The sequence below is a fragment of the Scyliorhinus torazame genome, chromosome 22, assembly GCF_047496885.1.
Source record: "Scyliorhinus torazame isolate Kashiwa2021f chromosome 22, sScyTor2.1, whole genome shotgun sequence".
NCBI lineage: Eukaryota > Metazoa > Chordata > Chondrichthyes > Carcharhiniformes > Scyliorhinidae > Scyliorhinus > Scyliorhinus torazame.
Window position 1 is genome coordinate 107,967,103 of NC_092728.1, and position 13,346 is coordinate 107,980,448.

Sequence of the window (13,346 nt, forward strand, 5' to 3'; positions counted from 1 at the left end):
GGGCCTGTACTGCGCTGTAATGTTCTATGTTCAGACACAGGGAGAATGTACAAACTTCACACAGTGACCCAAGACTGGAATTGAACCCAGGTCAATTGGGGCAGCAAAGTAACATAGTGGTAGCACTGTGGCTTCACAACACCAGGGTCCCAGGTTCGATTCCCACTTGGGTCACTGTCTGTGCGGATTCTCCCCATGTCTGCGTGGGATTCCTCCGGGTGCTCCGGTTTCCTCCCACATCCAAAGATGTGCAGGTTAGGTGGATTGACCATGCTAAATTGACCTTAGGTTAGATAGGTTTGCTGGGTTACGGGGATAGGGGTGGAGGTGTGAGCTTAAGTGGGGTGCTCTTTCCAAGAGCGGGTGCACTCGATGGGCTGAATGGCCTCCTTCTGCACAGCAAAGTCTATGAAAGGTCCCTGGCCCTGTGAAGCAGCAGTGCTAACCACTGTGCCACCATGCCACCCTTACTTGATGAATGGGCTTATTTATGATTTGGCTTTAATATTAAGAGTTGCGCATTGTTTGCATTTGCAGAGTGTCTCATCACCTCTCTCAGTGCATTCCTTCTGGGCTATGATCATTGTGTGGATACTATATCTACACTGAACTAAATAGGCCAGAGGGTTCCTGGTTAAAAGAGAGAGTGTCTTTCTCGGCCATTTCAGAGGGAATAGTTAATCACGATGGTTTGGGGTCACATATAGGCCCAGACAGGGTAAGAACAGCACGTTTCCTTCCCCAAGGGTTATTACTGACCCGGTTAGGATTCGGATAGCAATCCAAACGTTTCAGTCACTCTTACTAATATTTTTAGATCCTTTAAACTGAATTCAAGGGCTGGGATTTGAACATTTGGATACCGGTAACAGAACCAGAAGAGCAGCAAACTCGGTGAGGTGTAAGAGAAGGTAAGAGACTTACTTCACCAGCGGCCCTGGGAACCTCCTGAGCTCCTCCTGCTCAGGCATGTGCTGCAGCATCACCTGGGGAATGAACAGTCCACATGTCAGCCAGCAGCTTATGTAACTATTGTTGAAATTTAACAAAAAAGTCTGATATCAAATACATTGCACCAGCGATAACTTAAAACAGTGCAGCTTTATGGACTCTTTCCCTCACTATCCTCCACAGTCAGGAGGGGACAGAACCCCCCAATGGCAGATACAGAATGATCCCTTCATAGGTCAAGTTCCAGCCTGAACCCCTGGGCAAGGCCGATGATCAGGTAAGGTCCAAAAAAATCAGACAACATCCGAGAGAAACAAGTCTTTCCAGATGTGACATGTCAGAGGGAAAAGGTTACTGCCCCTCAGTTGCAGAAGTGAAAAGCCAACCCCTTGCCCTCAAGCTAGAGGCAAGAGTGCAGCTCCCGCCCCTCAACCTCAGGGTTCAGAGTTGAATGCTTAAACTATTTTACAGGTGCTGGAAATGTCCAGCATTTTGGAGATTTAAGCTTTCACCACCCAGTGCTAAATAGCCAGTGGCACTGCTCTCAATGGTTTCCCTGCAGGGTCTGAGAACTTGAACCAGCACAATTCCCTGCAACAATTCGGAGATAGGTGATGGGTGGGAAACTCTCGCCCCCACCAGGCCTCTCCCAAAACTGAACTAAGATCAACGTTGAGGGAAAAGCCAGGAGTGTTCTTTTTCCTCTCTCTTGGGGAGTGACCTGCTCTGCTCCCAACATTCAAATCTATGGCCTGTGACAGCAGACATTCATTCATGAAAACCAGAACCGTTGTCAGCCAAGCTTCCATGTGTATCGCTGGTTATTCTATTAACACATATGCTGGATACCTGGAAGGGCTTGCGATCAGTACAGAGCGATCACAGTAATAATTACCGCACCAGCAGAGGAAGCGCAGAATCTGTGCCCCACCATTGTATATAATGAAGAAAGATTTCCCACCGTCCCTCACTCCCTAAAGTACCTCCAGGCTGTGCAACTCCACCAGGGCAGGCTGTCCTTCGGAAGGGAGGTTGGGCAACACTTTTAGCAACTGCCCTCCGGGGCTGAACCGGACACAGAGATGAGGAATTGTGAATTTCTCGGGGGTCACCGGTCTTAATGGAGCCGGAGCTAAAACAAAAAACATTGACAAAAAAAATTAATGGAATACACTAAACAAACCCTTCGATTAAATTCCAGTCCAGAGCTCAAACCCGGGTATGTTATTCAATGTATGGCTTTCCCAAAACTCTCCATTAGATCCCAGCAACAACGCATTTCTGGGTGTCCATTAAAATGTGGTTTCTCTGTATAAGAAACGGTCCACATGCTGAAAAAAAAACGTCCGTGCACAATAACTAAACTTGAAAAGACAATGCTGTTGTTAAGGAGCATGCATTTCAGAGGAACAAAACAAACCTTTCTCCTCAGGCTGCCAGCCAGTTTCTGACGGATATCTGTACTGATAATCCGAATAGCCTGGATGTACGGCGCTCTGAGCGTATTCGTAAGTGTACTCGGTGTTGGCTACCTGAGCTGGTGCTTCAGCAGTCAAGTCTTGCTGACTCCTGTAAATCTGGCTCTACAATGAAAAATAAAGTGGGGTTAGAAGGTGGAGACATTGGGCCAGAGAGTGTAGAAGTAAAGCAGTCCCCATTTTAAGATCATTCATTTTGCATCCTTTTTTATTTACACATTCCATTATAGATTCCTATCTCCAGATTTGAATGGAAACATAAACATGGAACACGATAATTACACACTCTTGCAGAAGGGATGTTACAACGTAACCCCTGGCACTAGTTGCAGCACGATATACGCGGCTCCCATTATAAATATAAATGATGGGATTTGACAGGACGTGCACAAGCTTTGGAACGTGTTCTAGCCGGTTCCTGACTCGCAGTATCCCACCCAGCGAATGACGAGATCACCCGGGAGCTAGCAGCAAGGAAACTGCAACCTGGTCATGGACGGGCAGATACCGATTTACAACAGCAAAGCACAGAGACGCTCGGAGTCAGAAATCAGCAATCTCTGATGAAAGGTCATAGACCCAAAACGTTAACTCGGTTTCTCTCTCCATAGATGCTGCCTGACCAGCGGCTTTTCACCACTTTCTGTTTTTAATTACAGACTAAGAATTGACAGTGCAGAAAGAGGCCATTCGGCCCATCGAGTCTGCACCGGCCCTTGAAAAGAGCACCCCCACACCTCCGCGCCCCATACCCGTCACCCAGCAAACCCATCCAACTCCTTTGGACATTAAGGGCAATTTATCATGGCCAATCCACCAAACCCGCACATTTTTGGACTGTGGGAGGAAACTGGAGGAAACCCACGCAGACACGGGGAGAACGTGCAAACTCTGCACAGACAGTGACCCAAGCCGGGAATTGAACCTGGGACCCTGGAGATGTGAAACGACAGTGCTAACCATTGTGCTACCGTGCTGCCCCCTATGCTACTGCATTTAATCTAGGATTATAGATGATTATTAATAATAATGATTTACTGAACACCCAGGCCAGACCATGCCAACATTCATGCTTGACTCAAGACCCCCCCCCCCCATCTTTCCTCATTTCAATCTGCCATTGGAACCCTCTATTTCCTTCTCCCTCAAGTGCTTTGTCTAACGTCCCCATTAAATACATCTGTACTATACAATTCAATCATTTCCTGAGGCCTTTGTGCGACGACGTTTCTCCTGAATTCCCTATTTCTTGCCAACTTTCATACATTAGAACATAAGAACTAGGAGCAGGAGCAGGCCATCTGGCCCCTCGAGCCTGCTCCACCATTCAATGAGATCATGGCTGATCTTTTGTGGACTCAGCTCCATTTTCCAGCCCGAACACCATAACCCTTAATCCCTTTATTCTTCAAAAAACTATCTATCTTTATCTTAAAAACATTTAATGAAGGAACCTCAACTGCTTCACTGAGCAAGGAATTCCATAGATTCACAACCCTTTGGGTGAAGAAGTTCCTCCTAAGCTCAGTCCTAAATCTACTTCCCCTTATTTTGAGGCTATGCCCCCTAGTTCTGCTTTCACCCGCCAGTGGAAACAACCTGCCCGCATCTATCCTATCTATTCCCTTCATAATTTTATACGTTTCTATAAGATCCCCCCACCCCCCCGCATCCTTCTAAATTCCAACGAGCACAGTCCTAGACTACTCAACCTCTCCTCGTAATCCAACCCCTTCAGCTCTGGGATTAACCTAGTGAATCTCCTCTGCACACCCTCCAGTGCCAGTACGTCCTTTCTCAGGTAAGGAGACCAAAACTGAACACAATCCTCCAGGTGTGGCCTCACTAACACCTTATACAATTGACTCAGGTCTTTGGTTCCCTTCTTCCCTAATAGAGGAGACACTCTCTCTCTCTACCCACTCTATCGAAACCTTTCATCATTTTAAAGGTCACGATTAACTCACGCCTCAACCTATTTTTCGAAGATTAGAGACCCAGTCTGTCAATCCTCTCCTGATAATGTTTACCCCCACAATTCTGGTATCATCGTTTAAATCTCGGCAACTTTCCCACTACTTCTATATCCTTTTTATCCCATGGTAACCGGAACGGCGCGCATTGTGGCCTGGTCAAGGTTTCGCACAGATTTAACACAACTTTTCAATTTTATCCCAGTAGAAATAAAGCCCAGTGCTCGGTTCGTTCTATGTTATAAATGAACACACTAACCTGCGTTGCAATCTTCAATGGCTTGGTGCAACTGTACTTCTGGATAACTTGGTTTCTCGACCTGTGTTGAACCTCATGTGTCAATTATTTGCCCATTTTGCAAGTTTATAACTGTCCTCCCTTTGCAGTTCTCATCAGTAGTGACTGTCACATACCCACACCACCATCACCCCCAAATTTGGCATCAGCTCCAAATTGTGAAATTATATTTTTGATTCTAATAGTCCAAATCTTTGATGCAAATTGTGAACGCAGTGGTGCTACACCGATATCCTTGTGGGACACCACGTCCCATCTCCTTGCCACTCTGAATAACTACCCTTCACTCTCACTCTCTGCCTTCTGTCTTGAAGCCAGCTAGCAATCCATTCTGCCCAGATTCACACATTCTCCGACCTCATTCATTAGCCTATTGTGGGACACCTTATCAATGGCCTTTTTGAAAATCCAGATAAATTACATCTACTACAATACCACTGTCTACTCTCTTTGTTACCTCCTCAGAATATTCAGTAAGGTTGGTCAAGCAAGGTTTTCCCTTTTGAAATCCATGCTGACTATTCATCAATATATTTCTCTTTCCTAGCCAATCTTATATTCTCTCCTTTAGTAGGAATTCCATTATTTGTCCTACCACCAATTTTAAACTGATTGGTCTATAATTCCCTGGGCATAGTCTGTCTCCCTTAAGTACAAGAATTGCATTCGCTATCTGTCAATCTTCTGGAATTACACCTTTTTGGTAGCACAGTGGTTAGCACTGTCACTTCACAGCCCCTAGTTCGATTCCCGGCTTGGGCCACTATCTGTGCGAAATCTGCACGTTCTCCCCGTGTCTGCGTGGGTTTCCTCCGGGTGCTCCAGTTTCCTCCCACAAAGTCCCGAAAGACGTGCTGTTAGGTGAATTGGGCATTCTGAATTCTCTCTCGGTGTACCTGAACAGGCGCCGGAGTGTGGCGACTAAGGGCTTTTCACACTAACTTCATTGCAGTGTTAATGTAAGCCTACTTGTGACAATAAAGATTATTATTGTAATGAATTATTAAAAATATGCAGTGATGCCTCTGCTATCACTTTCCTTGAGTTATTTAAAAATATGTGGATGTAATCCAGGTGGACCTTTATCCGGAGCTTGATTAGTTTATTCAATGCATCCCTTTTTGATTTTAAGTGCTTTATCTCAGTGTATATCTCATCACTCGATGTCATGTCTACCGGTTCTCTCTGGTAAATGCCAAAGCAAAATAATATCCTATTTCTGCCATCTCTCTATTGTGACCTGTGGTATATATTCGTGTCTGTCCCTGAATGGTCCCATTCCCCTCACAGGGAATCCTTTTTTATTGATGCACTTGTAAATCATTTTTCTATTTGTTTTACGTTCCGAGTAATTTCATTGCATAGCTCCTCTTTGCTTTCCTTTTATAAAGATTCTCTCAATCACTTCATGTTCTATTTTACACCCTCCTCTGCGGTCAATGCCTCATTGCTAACCCTCACTTGATCCCTTACTTCATTTGACATCTCATTGGGCACAGAAATTAAACAAAATGTTTGAGCATCCCGCCACTCCTCACCTGCTGAGACCGGGATCCAAAGCTGCTCCGCCTGCTCCTCACGCTGTGTGAGCTCAGCGCACTGTGAACAGACTGCTCACTCTGTGTGCTGTGCCCATCAAATTCGTCAGTGTACGGGTCCTGCCGGCTACCTTCATCGAAGCTCACGTCATATCGAGGGTCATACTGCCAGAGATCCTCCAACCCATTCCGCCTTTTCAACACAGGACAATCAGGTTAATGTATTTTTTAATGAAGCCTTGAAGGAAATCTCTGCGCGCCCTCACCCATCACCCCACACCGCCCACCTGCCACCCTCCTCCCACCCCCACACCGCTCACCCTCCTCCCCACACCCACCCTCCTCCCCACCCCCACCCTGCCACTCTCCTCCCCACCCCCACCCTGCCACCCTCCTCCCCACCCCGCCACCCTCCTCCCCACCCCCACACCGCTCACCCTCCTCCCCACACCACCCTGCCACCCTCCTCCCCACCCCCACTCTGCCACCCTCCTCCCCACCCAGGTGCCACCCTCCTTCCCATCCCACCCACGTGGCACCTCGCCCACCTGCCACCTTCCTCCCCACCCCCACCTCTCCCCCCCCCACACGCTCGCCACCCCCCCCCCCCACACGCTCGCCACCCCCCACCCCCCAACTCGTTGCCCTCACCCACCTCCTCCACTCCCCTGTCCAAAGCCTCTCAGACTAGAAACGTTAGTGATCTCTGTTGAATTAGTAGACAGAAGCTAGATCGGTCCTAGCTGGGTCAGAGGTCACATTATATGAAAGTTCACACGTGCAAGGTCAATGTGATGGATTGGCTTCAATCGCCGGAGCTGAGTGAAGAGGGATTTTACGGACATGCTCCCCTTTTTGACATTTCCCCCCACCCTCCCAGGAGGGAAAGTGTCTAGTCATCCGGCTCCAGCCGTGTTGGCTAGCTTCGGTCAGAATGTGGCGACTCGGGGTTTTTCACAGTAACTTCATTGCAGCGTTAATGTAAACCGACTTGTGACACTAATAAAGATTATTATTACTATTAGCATCTCTGCTCTACTAAACTACGTCTAACTGTGGCAGAGAAGCTGGACAACAATGTCTGCTACTCACCTGTCTGTGTAGACCTCCCGGTAAAGATCCCGTGCTTGGTAAGCTCCGTAGTACCAGTACGGCACGTCATAATCCCTGTAGTCCCTGTAGCGAGGATCATAGGCAGCTGGGTCATACCTTTCCCATTGAGCTGCATCTAGCAACAAAGCATAACACAGCAATCACTGTGAAACACAGCAAGTAGTATGAAGAAGGGAAAGGGAGAAAAAGAGCTGCATTTCTATAGCACCATTTACAACCTTAAGACATCCTAACACTCTTCAAGGCCAATGAATTGATTTTGAAGTTTTGTCACCGTTGTGATTACGCAAACATGGTAGCCAAATTGCACACACCGATCCCACAAACAATGGGATCTTTATTGAGTGATATTCGATAAGGGATAAATATTGACGAACACACTGGGGAGAACTCCCCTGGTCTTAGAACAATGCTTATCCACGCAAGAGGGACATACAGCAGCTTGGGGATGGGACAGGGAGAAAGCAGTACAAATCAGGACAAACACAGCTTCGCCGTGGCAGTTGTACAATCGCACTCAGTTATGAGTGAGTATCATGGAGGATCAGCTAGTATGGTATAGAAACTGGTAACACAATAGTCAGCAACTGTAAGAGAGGCAGATTATTGATTGATGACCTGGAATATGGTGGGCAGTCTTGCAAAGAGGCTCTGCCACCTGACCAATTGGCAAATGGGAGAAAGCAGGGAGCACGGTTAAGCTGCTTCAAATATTAGAGGGTGGGGGGAGCGAACGGTAGAGTGGGATTAGACTGAGAGGAATAATGAAGGTGATGGGGAAATTGGGAGTAGACAGGATGGGGCAATAAAGGGTAGAGAGTGAGCAGGAGCATGGGGCTGGAATGAGTGGTTTATGAGAAACAATACGGATGGATATCAGACTGATGAGCTTAATGACATATTTCTGTGCTGGAACATTTTATGATCCCTAAGCCTCCACAAAGTTTTACATTCCGTATCTGATCTAACTGGTACAGTACAACTTAAATATTAACCATCAGTATATTAGTTACAAAACCCATGCCCTATTATTGAACAAATGCAGTCATGATTTGATAAAAGTTAAGGGGTAAAGTCAATGCACCAGCTCCGGTTATCACACTGTAGCTAGCGGTCACTCCCACGTACAAATTGAGGTTTGGGAGAAAATCACCAACTCAGGATGGCACGCACGAGCAGACCAGCCCCAGCAAGGACACCCCGTTAATATTGGTGATTTACTCTGGTTCGAATGGTCTCGTCTAGTTTATATATTCCTTCTCAGGATTCAAGGGTCACTGGCAAACTTGGCTTTCATTGTCCAGCGGTTATTGCCTCGGCCGAGGGCCGGAAGAATCAACAACATTGATGCGGGTCTGGAATCACACATAGGCCCAGCCCAGATAAAGTCAACACTACCTTCCCTAAAAACCATTCGGGATCCAGCAGGGCTCGGAGGGAAATCTGGCAGCCTCGTGGACACTTTCAATCGATCCCAGATGTTTATTTATAACTTGAAATGCTGTCCTCTGCAGGGCTATGGACTAAACATTGGAAAGTGGGATTAGGCCGGGGGATTTGTTTTTACAGCCTGGGCCGAATGGCCTCTTTGTGTGCTGTACACTGACTATGATTCTGTAACTCAAATTCCCATGGTGGAATTAGAACTGGCGTTCCCTGCATCAGTCCAGAAAAATAATCACCGCCGTGCACCGCACACCCTGACAATCACAACTCCGGCCACAGTCACAACAGGAACACGCCATTACACACAACACGTTCACCACTTCTTCAATCTCACCCGCGTGAGGAATGTGCCACTATTCCCTGAGGCAGAGTCCAATCCTCATTTCCGATTTCTTCACGAGCCTCTAACTAGACCGACATTCCTGCGCAATCCTGAGAGGCTGGTCTTCTAGGAGATATAAGACCAAGGTTCTGTCTAGTGCCTCAAGTAGATGTTAAAGATTGCAGAGTAATGGGGCCACAGTAATAACTTTGCATGGAGTTAACACTCCCTAATCCACCGACCACTTTTACTTAACTGACCATTCCCGAGTGTGAGAGCGCCAGTTCTCCAGATGATGGGAAAGTGACTCTTACCTCTGTACTGATACTGGCCGTTGTAATAATCCGGATAGTAACTAGCATAGCCCTCTCGCCCTCCTCTTCCACTATACGGGTCTTCAGCACACCCCTGCCTGAGGAGATCACCAAACAGAAAGTAGGAGTGAAAACTTAAAATGACAGCAACTGAGGACCTTCATGTTGAAGATTGGTATCAAGAATGACACCACCCACCCCTGCAGGGCACAGAGACACCTACCCACTGCACAGATTAACAAACAGAGGGGGATGTAAAGCTACATTCAATTAATGGAGAACAGTTTAGATCAATGTTATTCAAACTTTTTCTTTCCCAGGACCCCCTTTTCCCAACTGGCGGACCTTCGGGACCCACACCGACCGACCTTCAGGACTCAATTATTTCAAGTGCTTTGTGCATTAGAGCCTTTAGACTTGTCTTTTAGCCATTTTTAATCATCCTAACTTCTCTTTGTTCTGTTGCCTCTCGCCTGGATTACCCCGTCGACCGGTTCTGCATTTTACTGTTCTTTCTTTTATTACTGTCCCTGTTTCTTTCAGCCTGGTCACCCAGCCGAGGTTCCCGACTCCCTGTCTCGTGATAGTGGGGTGGGGGAAAATATTGAACCCCCCCACCCTCCCACAAACAACTGTTAAAGCTGGGGGGTTAACAGGAAATTTCCCAACTGGAAGTGACAGCTTTTGTGCAGTAAGTGTTTTAAGGATTATAAAACAAAGATGAGTAAATGAGTTAAAATACAGACCAGTCACGATCTCATTAAATGGCAGAGCAGACATGAGGAAGAATAGTTTATTTCTGTTTCTACATTGTAATCTTCCTAATCCTGGCCTGAACAGGTTTTCACATTCTCACCCAGTCTGTACATTTGCCTTAATTCTTCCACCCACTTTTCATAAAGAAAAACTAAATCTGGAGGGAACAGAAACGAGGCATCATCCATTTGTTAGGACCATTATTCACTAATGACAATCTCTGGTCCTTAATTTGAATTCCACGAACAGCCCAGTTCCCAGTAAATGCTGAGCATGATTAAAATATCCTATACACTCCATGTCTGCGTGGGTCTCACCCCCACAACCCAAAGATGTGCAGGGTAGGTGGATTGGCCACGTTAAATTGCCCCTTAATTGGGAAAAAAAAGAATAGGGGACTCAAAATGTTTTTAAATTTATAAATATATATCCTATCCAAGCTGCCCCGGATAAACATCAGCCAGTGCTCAGGTTGATAATCCCGTTGCTCATCTTCAGCAGTGCCACGGGATCACCGCGACAGAATGGGAGGTGGACTTGTGACTGGCATCAAACCCAAGACCCTGTCACAATTACTTCTCAAATCAAGTTGTCGGCTGCATGAAAACACAGCAGTTAAAATTCCTGCTCAAAAGGGCGTCACAGTGGCTAGCACTGCTGCCTCACGGCGCCGGGGACCCGGGTTCGGTCCTGGATCCAGGTCACCACCTGTGTGTGGAGTTTGCACATTCATAGAGTCATAGAATTTACAGTGCAGAAGGAGGCCATTCAGCCCATCGAGTCTGCACCGGCCCTTACAAAGAGCACCCTACTCAAGCCCACGTATCTACCCTAACCCCGTAACCCAGCAAACCCCACTTAACCTTTTTGGACACTAAGGGCAATTCAGCATAGCCAATCCACCTAACCTGCACATCTTTGGATTGTGGGAGGAAACCGGAGCACCCGGAGGAAACCCACGCACACACGGGGAGAACGTGCAGACTCCGCACAGACAGTGACCCAGCCAGGAATCGAACCTGGGACCCTGGAGCTGTGAAGCAATTGTGCTAACCACTATGCTACCATGCTTCCCTACTCCCAGTGTTTGCGTGGGTCCCACCCCCAAACCCAAAAAGATGTGCAGGGTAGGTGGATTGGCCACGCTAAATTGCCCCTTAATTGGAAAAAAAATAATTGGGGACTCCAAATGTATTTTTAAAATTCCTTCTCGACCATGGGGAAAGCTAGGGAGGTATTTGCAACACAAAATTCTTCAACTAAAACTTTATCTTAAATTATTCTTGAGGCCTGAGCAGGAGGTCAGCATGATCCTATGACAGGGAACCGGTGCCGAGGCCAGACATACAAACATCGCGATACGTAGCTCCGCAACCCTCACTTTGAAAAACCCTGATTTAGACCCATCTACGTCACACACGAGTGGAATGAATGGAACAGGCTGCCCAGAGATAGTGGAGACATATTTAAAGCAAAGATATTGTGATGAATGTAGGAATTTCTGATATATTGTAGATGTATTTGGTGCAGTAAGGGTTAACGGCCTGGGTTAGTGTGTGTGACTGCTGCAGTCACGTTTTTAAAATTCTGGCTTGAAAGACCGCTAGACCTTTTAGAGCCAGAGGTGCAATTAAAGCATCATAAAAGCTTGGGCTAATGGATTTGTGTTATGGATTAAAACATTCCCTGTGGAGTTAATCAGATACGTTGTGTTTCAGCTGGGTAAGATGATGTAGTTAATGGGAGGAGATGATGTAGTTAATGGGAGGAGCTAGAATACCAGGCACTTTGCAGAGAAACAGTTTAGTTCAGTTGGGGAATGAAAGCCAAATGGTGAAGAGTTTCTGAAGACTTCAGCTAGCAAGCCTGCATTGTTCTGACAGGATTCAGGTCCATCTCTCACAATAGTTTCAAAGTGCATCTCGGCACATTCTCCCCGTGTCTGTGTGTGTTTCGCCCCCACAACCCAAAGATGTGCAGATTAGGTAGATTGGCCATGCTAAATTGCCCCTTAATTGGAAAAAATGAATTAGGTACTCAAAATTTTTTTTTTAAGTGCATCTCGGCACATCAAGTATACCTGGGTATGTTAACTAGCCACTGCTCCACCATGCCCCCCTGGGAATGTTAACTGTATTTAAAAGTGGATTGGGACCCGATATGGTTGTTTTTTTGAGTGGGAGTAAAGATAGCAGTTAAGGGTTACTGTGTCACTGTATTGATTAGCATTGTTTAAGGGGTCATTGTCAGCTACTTTCTGGTGTGATGTTAAATATATTTTAACACTGTGTTAGTAATAAAGTTTGTTTTAATTTACCATATCCCTATTGGTGTGTGAAATCACTGCTGGAGCGAGGAATCCTTTCCCCACAGTCTTACAAAATTAAACCAACACATTGGGGTTTCTGACCCATATCCCAGACACTATTGGGGTCTGGTCCGGGATCGGAATAGAAAGTATTTTGGTTAACAAAACTAATTAGGCTGAATGAGGAATCTAAGAGAATGTGGACACGTGCACGCATGAGAGAGTGTGTTGGATCACGACAGAGAGGTTGAGGGAGGGGTAGAGTAAAAGAGGGGCTTAGCCAGGTCAGACAAGATTGCCAGAGTTCACTTCTTGTCAATGGCAGGGCGAAAATGATCAAATCAGCCAGGCTTCCCACTCACTACCCTGGGGAGTGTGTCTAGGATGCGCCCCTCGGATCCCCCAAACAGTCAGAGAATACCAGGATACAGCTTAGGGAGCGGACAGTTCACTAGCAACCTGGCCAGAAGTTAATGAGGGGGAGATATTTGGGATGAAAATATTAATTTCCAAGCTGCTGCTGTACCATTTCAATCACAGGGCTTGAAGGAAAATGATAACCAAACACAGAGCAGAGAGAAAAAAACACACCTACACTATTCCCCAGCGTCACCCCCCCCCCCAAGCTCACCCCCCCCAGCCTCACCCCCTCCAAGCTCGCACCTCCCCTTCCCCCCCCCCAAGCTCGCACCCCCCCTACCTAATCAAGCAACCTCACCCCCCCCAAACCTCACCCCTCCCCAAACCTCACCCCCCCCAGCCTCACCCCCCCCAACCTCACCCCCCCCCCCCCAACACCTCACTCCCCCCCCAACCTAATCAAGCAACCTCACCCCCCCCCAACCTCAC

The 13,346-nt window shown here is 46.9% G+C and overlaps 1 protein-coding gene across 13 annotated transcripts in view; it reads right to left on the bottom strand.

Annotated features, from left to right (window-relative positions):
- The window catches only part of sec16a (SEC16 homolog A, endoplasmic reticulum export factor), a 115,069-nt gene that overhangs the window by 75,615 nt on the left and 26,108 nt on the right, over window positions 1–13,346 (bottom strand). For all 13 annotated transcript variants that reach the window (XM_072488894.1, XM_072488892.1, XM_072488903.1 and 10 more), the window contains 6 exons: window positions 9,434–9,531; window positions 7,331–7,466; window positions 6,239–6,431; window positions 2,372–2,534; window positions 1,935–2,083; window positions 925–986 (listed from right to left, as the gene is read on the bottom strand). In XM_072488894.1, coding sequence (XP_072344995.1) covers window positions 925–986; window positions 1,935–2,083; window positions 2,372–2,534; window positions 6,239–6,431; window positions 7,331–7,466; window positions 9,434–9,531 — 801 coding nt within the window. The remainder of the gene's footprint in view (window positions 1–924; window positions 987–1,934; window positions 2,084–2,371; window positions 2,535–6,238; window positions 6,432–7,330; window positions 7,467–9,433; window positions 9,532–13,346) is intronic.